General features: G+C 45.1%; 1 protein-coding gene across 12 annotated transcripts in view; it reads right to left on the bottom strand.

Annotated features, from left to right (window-relative positions):
* AGAP1 (ArfGAP with GTPase domain, ankyrin repeat and PH domain 1) overlaps positions 1 to 15048 on the bottom strand; it is a 561575-nt gene that overhangs the window by 89626 nt on the left and 456901 nt on the right. The window contains exon 14 of one of the 12 annotated variants that reach the window (XM_058533271.1): positions 11584 to 12636. The exons of the other annotated variants lie outside the window; for them this stretch is intronic. Coding sequence (XP_058389254.1) covers positions 12629 to 12636 — 8 coding nt within the window. The 3' untranslated portion in view covers positions 11584 to 12628. Of the gene's footprint in view, positions 1 to 11583; positions 12637 to 15048 lie in introns of those variants that run through there. 12 annotated transcript variants of the gene reach the window in all.

Raw genomic sequence — 15048 nt, 5'->3', positions numbered from 1 at the left:
AATTTTGCCTCCTCAGGGGCAAGCAACACAGCCATCAGACTGATTTCACAAGGAATCCCTCCTCATTACACAAGTCCGGGCTGTCAAATTTTTTTTTTTTAAAGGTTAATGGGCCAATCAGTCATCAATTATTTTTGCGGAATCCTAGCAGACAAAGGGTTAAAGGGCTAAAAGCAGCTGCAACTGTTTTACACTGGGAAGTTGTTTGCAGCAGGGGACATCTGAGAAGGAGGCATTTTGGGGGAGAGGGTGACAGGTGAGGAGAGCGGACAGAGGCAGACCTCCGTCTTCAGGGCTGGATTCAGGGGACAGAACAGTCGCACTGTGCTTTTGCAAAGGCCAAGAGGATCCGGACCCTTGTGTCCAACCGGTGCACAATGGCTCGAAGACGTCTGCAAGACGCAGGGGCAACGCAGACAATGATGCCCAGTACATTTGTTGCTCTTCTGAATTTAGATGGGCTCAAGGTGTCTGCAGAGATCGCTTACTCTAAGGTCTTCACTGGCCGGATGAGGAATCTGAGTCCATTCTCCCGGCTCCCCTACAAACCTGGAACCCAGGCCCCTGATGCCGTTCCATCCATGAGGCCAAGCGTCCTTCCCGACATATTTAATGACAAACATATGATGAACATGTGTCGTCTAAACTGTGCAGAGATGACAACATTCAGCATGGAGGACAGATATGTCCACTTGCACAAGCGGCCGATAGGAGGCCAGGATGCTCACAGCCCAAAGGGTTCCAGGTGGTCACCATTTAAAAAAGATAGCCAAGGCTCGCAGGGAGACAGCTGTCCTCTCCACTTCTGACTTCTGTTGTTAGGGAGTTGGGACTTTTGCTTTAGCATCCACCACAGTACCCTGATGAATAGCTTACCAGCAACTTAAACCTTTGGCCAAGTCATTTTTTCTCACTAAGAAGTGAGTATGAGCAATGGGTTTCTCCTAGTAACTGCCTGAAGCTCCATGCTGTCTTTTCTGCACATCCTTCAGGTTTTGGGGTCCACTCTCCTGCCTTTTCCGCTCTACTATCTACTAACTGGGATCCTGGGAGCAGGACATTTCACCCTTTGATCTCAGCTTTATCTGCAAGGGAGGCACCAGGTTGGACTGGGATGACAGAGGCGTGCTGTCCTTCCCCTGTTTTTCCAGGAAAGACCTTCCTAACTGATCCCCAAGAACCAGATGCAGCCTCAGAATCCTTCCTAACACAATTCTCCAGGTGGCCACTACCAATTTATGAAAGTTGGAAACTGAGATGGAACATATTTGCTATTTGCCCCTCTCTGGGTCCACCACAACCTACGAGACTGTGTGAGGCTACGGCAGACAGCCTCAGGCTTTTATGCTAATTTTTTTGAGCCACACATTTTGGAAAATACTTCAACGTTTCTGCTTTCAAAGCATATATTAAGTAGGCATGTGGTTTAGATACTTTATTCAATTATGATGAAAACCACACACGTTTAAGATTTCAGCCAAACCCACCATAATATAAAAAGTTCATTTACATTTATTTTCAGTATTTCTCCCATTTTTGTAGGAAAAGATAAATGTGAAGGAAAGCCTAAAGAATATGGTCCAGGATTGTGCAGAACCAAGACCTATGGCAAAAAAATTATATATAGAAAAACACTCACAGGCCGGCCCCATGGCTTAGCGGTTAAGTGCGCACGCTCCGCTACTGGCGGCCTGGGTTTGGATCCCGGGCGCGCACCGATGCACCGCTTCTCCGGCCATGCTGAGGCCGCGTCCCACATACAGCAACTAGAAGGATGTGCAATTATGACATACAACTATCTATTGGGGCTTTGGGGAAAAAAAGGAGGAGGATTGGCAATAGATGTTAGCTCAGAGCTGGCCTTCCTCAGCAAAAAGAGGAGGATTAGCATGGATGTTAGCTCAGGGCTGATCTTCCTCACAAAACAAACAAACAAAACAAAACAAAAAAAACAAAAGACATTTCAGTATTTAATAAAGCTATTCTAAAAAAAAAAACAAAACACTCCCTCCCATTTGAGAAGTTGATTTTAAGCAAAAAGAAAAAAATCATTATTTCTGGTTATTATAAACACATGCAGTTCACGGTTCTCAGGTAAATATTTTTGTAAGCTCTGAATTTGGTAAATATCTTTGTTTAGCCCAGAGTCCAAAAGAGGTGTGGCACGGTGGCTTTATTTAGGACAAGAGCAGAATTAATTCTGTGAAGAAGCGAGTCCCCAGAGGGAGGTCACAAAGTTAGGAATGTTTACTGCTAACTGTTGTCACAGGCAGATTCTCCGGAGACACAAAGGAGGTTTTTATTTCCAAACACACTAGAAAGGGCTAGGCGAGCAGCCTGGGAGCCGGGCGTCAAGAAACGCCATTCTATTAGGTCTGGCTTCCAGACGGCTGGGTGCCACGCATTTCTTAAATTAAGGAGAGTGTCTAAAACAAAGCTTCTGAAAAAATAAATTGGATCCAAAATCGAAAACATTTCAGGATGCAGAAGATGGACGTGTTCACATGTTTCCTGGCACTTGCTCCCAGTCCAGGCCTCAAGGCCCAAGCTTTCGGTTTAGAAAGGAAAAACTAGAGGCCTCTGTTGTAATTTACGCAGTTACTAAGCAGTCGTCTATGCGTTTACCACTTGCTACTCATGCTAACTTAGACTATTTGTCACTTCTCAGAGGCCTCACTCTCCTGATAGGGATATGTGGGCTCCACATGCTGGACAGGCCCAGCGCCTCCTCCCCTGCTCAGAGTCGAGGGTGGGAATAGAGACGTGGGCGCGCGGGTTCATCAGACCTTCCTCAGAGCCCTTCTCTGCCTGCAGGTCTCTCCCACGTGCTGCTCGGGGTTTAGATGATCGTCGAATCGTCATCCTTTTAAAAGTTGAGGGCTGGAAAAACAAGCCATCTTGCTTCTTTCCCCAAAAAGTCAATTCTGGAGTTATTTCCTGTGAAAGGGTTTCTCAAATCTGAATTTATCTGTATGAGTTCTTCATCCGTGCCCTTCATCATCGACCAGCGCCTGCTTTGGCCGAATCCACCCTGAACCGATACATTCAACAGGCCTAAAAATGGTTCCGTGGATACTCCACGCAGAGTGTGTTCTCGGAGTTATTTTCCTATTAATTCAGTCTTTACAACAATTTAACAGCACCACCGTGGTCATCCTCACCATGTGCCCAGCTCTGCGGTAAGGGCTTCGTTGGCTTCACTTAATTTCTTTTTCAATTATCCTTCGAGGTAGGTTTTATTGTCTCCATTTTAGAGAAAGAAAACTAAGCAGTAAGTCACCCAAATTCGCACAGCTGGGAAGTGGCAGGGCTGGGATCGGATCCAGCCGTGTGTGATTCCAAAGCGAGATTTCTACATCTGATGATTCTTTTGAGGATGAGGGCTAATGGAACTATGAAGGGTAGTTTTAAAAGTCTAGGAAAAAAGAACTTTGACTTTAAATCCCCTCTTACACTTTCAGGGAAACAGTTTTTGTCAAATCTCTGCTCCTTGCTGTGCAAATGATGCTCAAGCATTTGAATTTTCCCTGAATGACAGAGAATTTGTGGCACTCCTGACACTAGGCAAGAACTAACGGCGGTGGGTGTGGGTGCTGTGTTACGTGCCTCTAGCTCTATTAACTCACCGACTCGTCACCACCTGTGCAGTGGGCGTCGTCTCCCCAGTTGACAGATGGGGAAACCGAGGTACAGAGATGGCACGTCAATGACCCAAGGTTTGAGCTAAGAAATGGTGATGCAAGAACGTGACCAATTCTGTCTGGCTCGAGAGTCTGGGCTCGAAACCAGTGTCCACACTGCTGCTCACAAACACAAGGTTTGCAAAATTCCTGACGCAGAAGCAAAGTGTGACTGAAAGTGTGTGAAACGATTTAGAGGGAAGAAAAACGCTGCCTGAGTGTGGAAGGCAGCCCCAGAGGGTGGGCCTCACACAGGTCTGACAGGCACACGGGGCCTTCGGAAGGCTGCTGGCACATCTGGGGGTGGGGGCTGGATTCAGACCCTGCAGGGAGTCCTTCAGAAGGACAGCACGACTGTCACACTCGCTAAGGCAGAGCAGACTTTTCCCCCACAGGTGGGGACGGCTGTCTGCTGAGTGTCATGGTCACAGCCCAAACACAGCACCCACAGCTCTCCGCTCAAGTCTAAGTGGGCTCAGTTCTCGTTACTGAGCCCACAGCTGGGGTTCAGGCCGCGGCTCTGACCTGAACACCCAGCCTAGACTCCACGTGCCAGTGTGCTTTCCTGGGGCTCCTGACTGCCATTCTCCATGCCTCAGCTTCTCCTTTTGTAAAATGCAGGAGATGTGACCTCCCTCGGGGATTGCTGGGGAGTCACAGGACAGGACGCCAGGAAATTGCTCAGCGCTGCTGTCAGTCAAGGCTCCTGTCAAGTCCCGGCGACCACGAGCCTTTCCTGAACCCCTAAATCAAACGTAGCTTCACTCTCCACTAACCCTCAGGGCACCCAGGGCCTCACTGGTAACTCATCTTCCCTCACTGCATCACGATCTTTGTCCGACATCCACTGGACTACTGTCAGCCCTTCCCCTCTCCATCTGCCCGGGATCCAGCACAGGGCATGGTGCGTCACGGCAGGAACCTGAGACCTCGGCAGGCTCATCGCTCTCAGGTGCGAGCGCCTGTAATTTAACTCAACCTGACTCAGATGGAAGCCTCAGAATTGTGACTGCGAACACTGGGTGGTGGAGAGAGCCATCACCAACTTAGGCCTGCCATTTGGAAGGCCTGCTCACGTGTGCTCACAGGAACAGGGAGGAATGGTGTGCAAAGCGCTCATGCAGGTCCAAGGCATGCAGCGTGCCCACCACGCATGTTCTCCAAAAGGAGACTCATGTTTCTCCATGACAGGGCCTGCTTGGAACCACAGTGTCCGGGGACCTCTGAGTCCATCCTCTTGGGCCACTGTGGCGGCAGGAAGGCACCCCAAACAGGTTTCACAGGCCTGCCTCTGAGGCAAGTTCCAGATCCACAGAAATGGACCTCTACAGAAAGGGCTGAATCGGGACTTCGGGCTAACACTGAACCTGGCTGGTACTTGGGTGTAAGCGTCATCTACAGTGTGAAGTGGCCTGTTCAGCTCATATAATTACAGTGGAACTGGCACCCCAAGAAACGCCCCTTGTTCCCCAATACATCTCTCTTTTCCCTATTTATGCCTTATCAAGACAAGCCAGTGCTTGCTTCTGTAAGAGCAGAGAGCATAAACACCCCTGAAAGAATCCATCTCTTCACCCAACTCCACGTGGATGATATCCGGTCTGTCTCCAGCTGTGCAGGGGAAGGTGAGGCCCCAGCACACGCCCATGGACTCTGTAATCCCCCCCACTCAAAAACAGTGGAACAGGCCTCCCTCCCGGGTTTCCTTCTACATGATGGCCGCCCTCCTGTTAGTTCTCTTTGTTCTTCCTCAGAAAAACGTCCACCCTGGAGTTGAACATTCCCAAGCCGAGCTTCAGCACCCCACGCGGAGATTTGTTTTCTCCTTGGGTCAGGAGGCAGCTGTAAATTGGGGAATCGCATCATGAATATACCTTCCACTTCACAGGCTTCTGAGATGGAAAAATTAAAGTTGCATTCTTGTCGAAGGAGCTTAAATTTCACCAACCTTGGGGAAGAGTTTAATTTTTATAAAGTGACAAAGATTTGAAAATTAGTGAAATATAATATATACAAATTAGGTTTCCATCTAGGTTTCAGAGTAGGTAGCCCCAGTGGACAGACAAAAGCAGAAGAGAACGTACTTTTGTTTTCTAATTTTGGACGTGTGTTTCTCTAATTAGTTCTAATTTGTTTTTATCCACTCCTGATATCAACCTTTTCCATGAGGATCCGGGAACAGGTCCTGGAGTTGGGAGATCTGGGCATACGTCCAACAGGCTAGCTGTGTGTCCTGCAGAAAATCACTTGACTTGTCTAAACCTCAATTTCTGTAACATAATACCTACCTGGCAGAGTATTGTAAAGATTAAATGAGATAATGCAGTCCAGGGGCCGGAACAGAGTGGACATAGGAGAAAAAGGGCTTTGGAGTGAGACCATTGGGTTAAATCTTGGTCCTGCCTGTTTCTCACCAACCTGAGTCCCAGGTGAGTCCCATACTGGCCAAGCTGCATTCTCTAGATCTGGAAAGGGGGATGCGGACACTGATCCCCCCAGGCTACGCTGAGGACTGCACGGACAAGTGGACATGCTCCTTGCACAGTGCCTGGCTCATAGCTGGTGCCCTCCTCTTACTCCTCAAACTCAAGTTCTAACTCCCTCCACAGGAAACTCTAGAGTCAACTGTATTTTGGTGTTTTGTGGGTATCTCTGAATAAATTACTCAAGTGGCTCACTTTACGAAATACTCCACTTGGGGACTGGTCCATTTAGTGTAACGCTCAAGGCCTCAGGTTACAACCAAAGTTAGAACGTTCAGGATATGAATTTTCACATAGGATCACTTTACAGACAGAGAACATGTGATGACATCATACATCAAAAGACTGGAAATCAGAAAAGCATTTTGATAATTTGTTTTATATAATTATATGAATTCAGTAATATACGATTAAAAGCGGTATGAAATACAATTGGGTGTGTACAGATATTCACCTTAAAAGAAACCCAAAGTAAAGAAGAATGATCATGTCGCTTAACTGAAAATTCATAAACATAACTGAACACTGAACAGAAATGAAAGAAAATGTGAGGGAGAATTGGCTTTTCGGTCATTATTTACTCCAATCTCCCCAGGACTGCCTTTAGTAACTGTCGACAATCCACTTAGGGACCCCGAGTTTTCAGTATTATCTGGTATTTGTGGATTTCAGAGAGCAGCAGCATCACTGGTCCCGCCCCGCCCAGGAGCAAGGGGCAGGGCAGATGTCACAGGTTACCTGATTGGCCGAGGCTGACAAATTCCCACTTCTGCAAATCATCACACCTGTCGTGAGCTGCAGCCCACTGGTGTCCTCAGCAACGCACCATCAGCAAGTCTCAGGGAAAAGTGTCTGCCCTCAAGGTTAAGGAGCCAAACCGTATGCTTCCTTCCTGCCCCCCAACTTTGTATACAACCCCACGGAAAACTGGACATCACAACTCTTTTGTTTTTAGGGCCAAAAGTCAATAAACAAATTTGTTGTGACAAATGCACACACATACAAAAGAAAAACATATTTGATAAGGACACAGGGAAGAGAAATGATCTGCACCCTAAGTTGGAAAACTAACATTAAAAAATAGTGAATGAGTATATTTAATACCCTTTAAGTACAACAAAAAGTGATATCGCATGTGACTGTTTCTAAAATTCTATTATTTTTCTCTCTCATTTTGTCTTCCTTGAATGAACGCTTTAAAAGAAGATACCAAGGGGGTCAGGCTCCATTGGTACCTTAACAGACGACAATTTCCCCTTGAGGAATGAAAAAAAATTATGATTAAAAAATAGGTCTTTAACAAGCCATAGTGAAAATGTAGTTTTGTTTTCCAGATTCATTTTTTTTCTGGCTGAGAGCAAGGCTTTCAGTGGTGAACAGGAGTAATTGTGAAAGGAAGAAAAAAAGGATGTGGTATAAATCAGCAAAGGTTAATGATCGGGATATGAAAAGAGGGGACTTGTTTACAGAAATCGCGTGCAATTTAAAATTTACAAGAGATTTAATGCCACTGCTTGGCAATCGCTAAAATCAACAGCCCAGAAAACAGTGACATTAAGAAAAATATTACAGTTATAATCATCCCCAAATAAGTCAATTAGTGTTAGGGCACGAGCTTGCGATTACTTGACCCATTTGGCTTGCACTTAAGTGAAAAAAAATGTCCCCTATTATACCAAGATCGCTGGATTGTGACCTATTTTGCATCACATGTAAGCCTCCCTTACTTGTAAGCCTCCCTTACGAGTGCTTGGACTGAGGGTGGTGGTTTTCCTTTGCCTGGCATCAAAATAATTCTGACCCTTGACATTTGTAATCATAAAAAAAAAGGCAATTTATAATTGTGTTGTTCAAATGAAGGTGGGGGAAAATTCAATCTGCTATTATACAAAAGCAATGACGGCTGTCTTCGGTGAAAAAGCAACGCAAGTCAATTTGTGAACTTTGGCACCAGACGACCTTTAGAAACACAACAATATACTGAATTTACAAGCAATAGCAGTCCATGCAAATGACCCGGGCCTGGCTGCCTCTGGATTAGAGCTGCAGAGAGCATTATGGAGAACGCTTCCACAAAACAAATTAAGACTCTTACTTAAATGTCACGGCACACTATTGTATTCGGCTACAGATCATTACACCTGATACTAACACTTTTAAAAACTGTAATAACTTGGGAAATATTACACTGAGTGCCCACATGTATAAAGGAAAAGAAAAAAGAGGAGAAAATAGGTTTCTGAAGTAATTTAAACATCACTACTCTACAACGGAAGGGAAAGGTCAAAATTTAAGTAAGCTGAAAGGAACATGAATGGTAAAACAAAACATACAAACAAAAAGATGAAAAGACCACAGGAATGACTCTGCAAACACAATAAGGGTGCATGCGGCTTTGGGTAAATCGCATTTCCATTTCTGCATTGGAGAGGAAGGAAGGATGGACCGGTGGGCGGGGGATGGGGAGGGAGGGGATGGGCAGGGGGAGGTGTGGTGTTACCTTCAGTGTTGGTACTGCTGCTGTTGTATATATTTCGCAGGCTACCAACACGGTTTAGTTTCCATGCTTTGCGTTTGGCTGCATCCCGAGAGCAGAAAGGGGAGAGGGGAAAAAAGAGAGAAAACAAAAAGGAAAAGAAAACAAATGAAAAGGGGAGAAAAGAAATGTCAAAGTAGCACATGACGTCACCTGGGAGCCATCAGATCCCGAGAGGCAGGTGGGCACGCAGGGCCGGCCAGTGGGATCCCGGCTGCCCCACTGTTAGCACAGAGCTCAGGAAGGGTGGAGGCGTGCTAGCCAGCGTCATTAGGTTTGCACAAAATCAAACAAATGCCCAGGCAAGGAAGTCCATGCATCCCTTTCGCCCGCCCTGCTGGGTCTGACACATGGCTGCTCAAAACAGTGCAAAGCTGGCCTTTTCCTCGGAGGCTGGTGGCATCTTTTGAAGAAGCTATGATGCCACCAGCCATAGGCCCTTTGATTTGGCAAACACTGGCAGCATGCCAAATCAAAAGAGACCCTAGTGATTGCCAGTTCATGTGTATGCTGCAGAAGGTAGGTCCGTAATACCCAGAGCCATTAAAAAATGAAGTCTTTTCCCCCATATGTATTCAGATCTGGACAGTAACCTATACCAGCAAAACTCTACTACCATCTTGCTATGGTTGAAGGGTGGAGTCCATTCTGCTTCCTACAGTGAGGATGCTCTGAATGGAGCTCCCAGGAACCCAGAGAGCACACGCCTCCTTAAGCTCTCAGATCACTGAAGAGAGCATCCGAGACAAAAGACAGACACCAAGATACCCACAGAGGAACCCTGGTTAGGAAGTGAAATGCAGAACCAATTGAACATGGGTGTAGCATGCCCACTGCTCACAGTGTATATAGGGACTGGGTGGGGTGAGATGGGACCCCGTCCTCCAAGGACACATTCTCACTTCTTAGAGCCTCCAGCCCGCAACTATCGACTCAGGAATGCAGACATCTGTGGCGAAGAGGTTGATTCCTGTCAGCCCTTCAGAGCAGGTGTTTCATAGCTACGAGGTAAATAGCATGGCTCTTGTAGAGCAAGTCTTCAGGCAAATGTAGCTGAAGACCCGGCCACAGATGCACAGGCTGGACGGATGGGCGTGCCCCACGGGCACACGCATCAGCGTGGTCAGTGACGGCTACAGTCCTCCTCTTTCCTGAAGAAGAGGCATAACCAGCCCATCGGTCTCTCTCGTCTTCCACAGCCAGTAAGAGGAACTATCAAACCTCCCATTAGGCTCTCTTTGGATAACCGTTTGCTCAACATAGGTAAGAAGCGCTGACTTGGGAAAGGCAGGTGTTTGCATTTCCACAGGTGTGTCTGAAGCTCACAGCAGGAAGCCAGATTGACCCTTTGGTTCACAGACTCACGTAGAAACAAGGGGGCATGACCGTCAAGGGTCAACTCCTGACTTATGACGGGTTTCTGTTCTTGCCTGCTGTACCGTTAGAGCCAAAACACTCAACCCCAAATAGCACGGTGTAGGCTCTGTGTGTGCCAAGTTCTGGTGGCTACAAAACGACCCAGAGTGATGACCAGGTCTCCCTGAGGAGTTCTGCTGCTGACATGAATCTCAAGAACGTCTGTGCACACTGGGTTTCTTAGGAGTGACAATATAACACAGAGGCAAGAAACAGGGACATTTAAGGAAGCAAATGCAATTGTGAAACAATACTGTATCTTCAGGATGCAAGGTTTACATCCATGATGAGAGTAAGAACTGGCTGTAATCTAGCTGTCACCTGATTTAAAATGAGAAAAAGTTAAGCTATAACTAAACACCTAGGAATTACTTTGTAGCTTGAAAACCAACAAATAATTTAAGAAGAAATGTAATCTCTAAACTAGTAGGCATTTAAAGCTGGCGCCTGAAGCCCTTCTACAGTATATGGGTCTAAATGGAATTTTTCATGGGTGGAGAAGTTTCCCTTAGCTCTACATTCTCAAGGTATCTGTCCCAGGTAACACCACACCTGGCAAAGGGAGCTTCCAGTACCCACCAGTACAAAGCCATGCACTCGAGACTGAGGAAACCAAAGTAGTCAGTTTCCAAATGTTTACTTAGAAGTGTTCAGTGACTACTTAGCAGGGTGCTCAGGTATAACAGATGCTTCATACAATCAAGCGTGTGCTTCATAATCTCAGCAGCTGAAGCTCTGGCGTCTTGGCCCATATTTCACAAGTTCCAGAAAGTAGTAGCCACAAAGAGGCTGCACCTCCTCAGCGTAAAACTTACCTCTTTCTAAAACATTTACATATAAATAGGCAGAATCTAGGCTGGGCACCCCTCAGATGGGAGGGAAGCTCCAGTGCAGAAACCCTCTTTCCTCCCCTGCCTCACGCCTGGCATTTTTCATACTGCGCTCTCCCATTACCGTATGGATGTATATGCAGGAAGTGAACTCGCAGCCCGGTTTTCTATTAACCTATTGATGAAATAATCAATTTTAATGTGTAAAATGTCATGCTTTTTTCTTCCTTTTAAACAAATGGACTTTTCCTGGCTGATACCAAGGTCCTGATACATGCATTTGTCTCCTGGGGCATTGATTGCTCTAAGTCCACTTGTTTAGAAGCTTCTCAATGAGAAAATACAATCATATTATCATCGATGAAATCTCAGGTTATGTGCAGTGCTGCTGCCTGGATTCACTTCTCAGGGAACCAGAAACACTGCACCAAATGGATCCAGGAGCACACCAACCTGAAGCGGCTGGGTGCCTTCCTCCACTGACCCTCACACCCCATAGCCATTATGCTGGCAGCGTGCCCCCGTCTCAAGCCTTTGGAACAAGCAGTGATTCTTGAGGACTTCACGTAGACTAGCTCAAGACTAAATTTTCTGGGTAATCTTTATTTTCATTAGAAATTTAGTTTTTTAAAAAAATTTCAGGAATATAGTTTCTTCCTTTTAAACACAGGCTAACTTATTTTGATTCTGTCACTAATGTTATTTTTCATAAAAATTATTTTGATGTCAGAATTTCACCTGTTATGGGATAAAAAGGGGGCAGAGTGTGAGCACTCCATTAGTTTTCCATTCTGCTATTTTGCTTATTGGAGAAGCAACAATCTCTTCTGTAAACTGGTTTCACAATGCCTTATATAGCTATTTAAATGGCAAAGTGTCTTACACGTTTGAAAACACAAATGCAGAATCTCAACGGACATAAAACCTCACAACATATAATTTCAGATCTAGTGCAAACTAATTGTCAGCCTGAATGTAGATGGTGAGACACTGATCTCACTTCAGCCTGCAAATTAAATGGAATTTTCTGAACCCCAATCTGAGTTGGCAGAAAAGTCAGCGAGCTTGGGGCAAGGAAGTCATCAGCAAGACAGCATTCTCCCTGTAATGTGCCAAAAGGTGAACCGTGAACTCAGGTTAAATACAAGACTGCTACGTGAACACCACAGCAGGAGGTGGTACAAGGGACACACAGCTGATGGTCAAGAATTAAAAATAGAGAAGGCCGTGAAACTCATCATTATACTGGGTGGAATGTATTTTCTAAGGATTAAAAGGATTGAAACTTTGAAAAAGGCAGGTTAAGACAGTACAGAGACTCACCATCCCAACTATAAGAAGACAAACATTTGTCATGTAATAATAATAGCATTGTTAATTTCCCCTTGAAATTAACAGGGAGCCCTCCCGCATATGAACACTGAAGGTATTGTTAATAAACTGAATTTATAAGGCAGTCTTTTAATGACAAAGAGAGGAAAAGAGGTGATAGTGGTACTTCTGGTACCAAAATGCTAATGTTGACAAGTGTACTCGCATATGCACTTGGGACCGCCAGTACCACTGCCTCTTCCCAACAACAGCCTTGCTGATGTCCACATTCAGTGATGACTGAGTCACCAGACTGGCAGGTGGGGTGGCTGTCACCCAGCTCATCTGGTCTCAACTGCTGTCCATCCTGAGTCATACATCTAAAGAAGAGAGGTTAATATAAACTTTAATTCACAGAACATTTCTTTAAGGTGTCTGATAGTTATAAATGAATTTCCAGATGACCAAATGAGGTATGGAATAATACACTCAGCTCCTCATAATTACTAACAGTCACAATCTTTTCAAAGGAGACAGAGAGAAAGGGGAAATGTGCAAATTATGGCCTTTTCTACTAAGTAAGAGTAGCTGGAATCATTTAGAGTTAACGACTCCCAATTATTACACATCTCCTTATTTTTGGAAGCTACAGATTTTTGTATGAATTCATGTAATGATTATCAGGGACTTAAAATTTTCTTTTCTTTTACTACAGCATGTGAATGTCTGAGAACTGATCACAGACAGCAGATTTCCAACATGAGAATCTTCTGACTAGCTCTTCATAAGTGGAATAAAAATATTCCTTAGTCTGTTGGTGTGCTCGAATGAGCAGGGTTTTATCCTGAGCTCTTCCTCCATCATTGTACTGGAAGACCACAGACTTATATTAATGTCACCTCTGGTCTCTTTTTGACAGCGCTCTTTGTTGATTAGATAAATATTCCTCAGATAGCTGATTAAAAAATGATGCTGCCGAGAGGGTGTGTGTCCAAGACTTGTCAGCCATGTTGGAGGTGCAAGCGTGCATGAATCACATCCCGGCATGAACCGAACAGGCTGGCTCAATGAGGCACGCGGCAGCCCTCAGAATCAATTATGAGAACTAATAGGATCTTTTTACCTACGAGGAGGAAGGGCTGGTTGAAGAGGGTGTGCCACTTATTTCTAAGAATGTCTTGTCTTAGAAGGAAACAAATAACCGTCTCCATTCATACAAGGGAGTGCAGATGTGTACCTCTTAGACAAGCCAAACGACAAGCTCGCCAGACGGCACTACTCCCTGTCTACACAGACGGGTATTTATCTATTTCTAAAGATGCCGTCAGTATAAATGCCACTAGTGCAGACAGGAGTGCCTCTGCTCCTCGGAGCAGTGCAGGCTGACCGAGGCACCAGGACACTTTATAGAAAGACCATCCCCCAGGAACCTCTGTAGGCGGGGACGGAGGCCGCTGTGGTTTTGTGTCACTTCCAGTTTAGCGCGCCCGGTCTCCCGTGATCTTTTGTCGGTGGCGATTTCATTGTGAGGTTAGAGATTGGAGATTTCTATTGTGCTGGCCATTTGAGTGTTCATTTGCTCAACAAGACTGGGTAAATGTTCTGTTCTCTTATAAAAAGGCAGTGGGTTTCTTTTTTTTTTTCCATAAGATGCAACCCCGAAGATTCTTACACTATGTGAACTCACTACTGTCGCTGTGAAGGGGCTTGACATCATGGTCGCTTCCTAGAGGCTACCACACAGAGGAGTCGTGTTGAAACGTCCATTAAAAGGGACTTTGAGAGGATTAAGCAAAACCCGAGGCCAAGCAAATATAGGACATACGTTCAGGAAGCAAAATACCTTAGTCTTTACAAGTTTCCAGCAAGACTAGTGTTCTTTTTGTAATTTGAAGCGACAGAACGTGGAAGGTAAAATATCTAACTTAAATAGAACTCTGAGGTAAGTAATCGACCCTTAATTATAAAATCTTAATTCAATTTCCAATAACTCATAATGGCTTTCTTCACAGCAAATACAATTTCCATATTGGTGGCTTTTTTAAAGTTCTGACGATTTGGAAACTGTCAAGGGCTTCTATTTAGTGGCCTAATGTAGAGGCACACAGAAAATACCATTAACCCAGGAAAACAGCGAAAATAAAAACGAAGCAAAAACTCCAGGATATGCCATAAAACCAGAAGTTCCAATTAGGTGGAGAGTTGGTTTTCCTTTTGGCCTAGAAACATACTGAGTTGCAGAGCAAGGGTTCAAGTGTACCCAAAATTAATTGGGTATTTCAGTATGACACCAAAGTCTAACTTTTAACAGGGACTAAAAGGAGAAATGAGTTGAAACAGAATATACCTTCATGATAAATTTGTAACGTAGACTTTAGGTTTGGCTCATTCTCAGATGGAGATGAGAAATATACCAGTAAATGATGGAAACTTCTTTCCATGTCTCCGTGGCATAGCTGTTCATTTTGAGAAGGGAAGGCTTCTTTGGGGGTGGCTTATTAGGAAATTGAAATTGGGGCTCCCTGGCGTCTTGGCTTCACTCTCTTCTGGATATATGATGAGTATGAGAAGAGAAACTGATCATGCCCTGGCCTGTTGGGTCCCCAGCATCATGGGGAACACACTGCTTCTTTTAGGCCTAGTGACGCGATGAACAGTGTCATACGGACCCTGATCATTTCATATTGTAGGACTGGACACCTGGCATTCAAAATAGAAAGAAAAAGGAAACCAAATTCTCACTTAAGAAAAAGTGAAGTTCAGGTGGGTTTTTCCAAGCTGAATGATGTGTG

The sequence above is a fragment of the Diceros bicornis genome, chromosome 37 (assembly GCF_020826845.1).
Source record: "Diceros bicornis minor isolate mBicDic1 chromosome 37, mDicBic1.mat.cur, whole genome shotgun sequence".
Lineage (NCBI taxonomy): Eukaryota > Metazoa > Chordata > Mammalia > Perissodactyla > Rhinocerotidae > Diceros > Diceros bicornis.
Note: the sequence above shows the minus strand (reverse complement) of the source record. Positions and strands in the feature narration are given on the sequence as shown.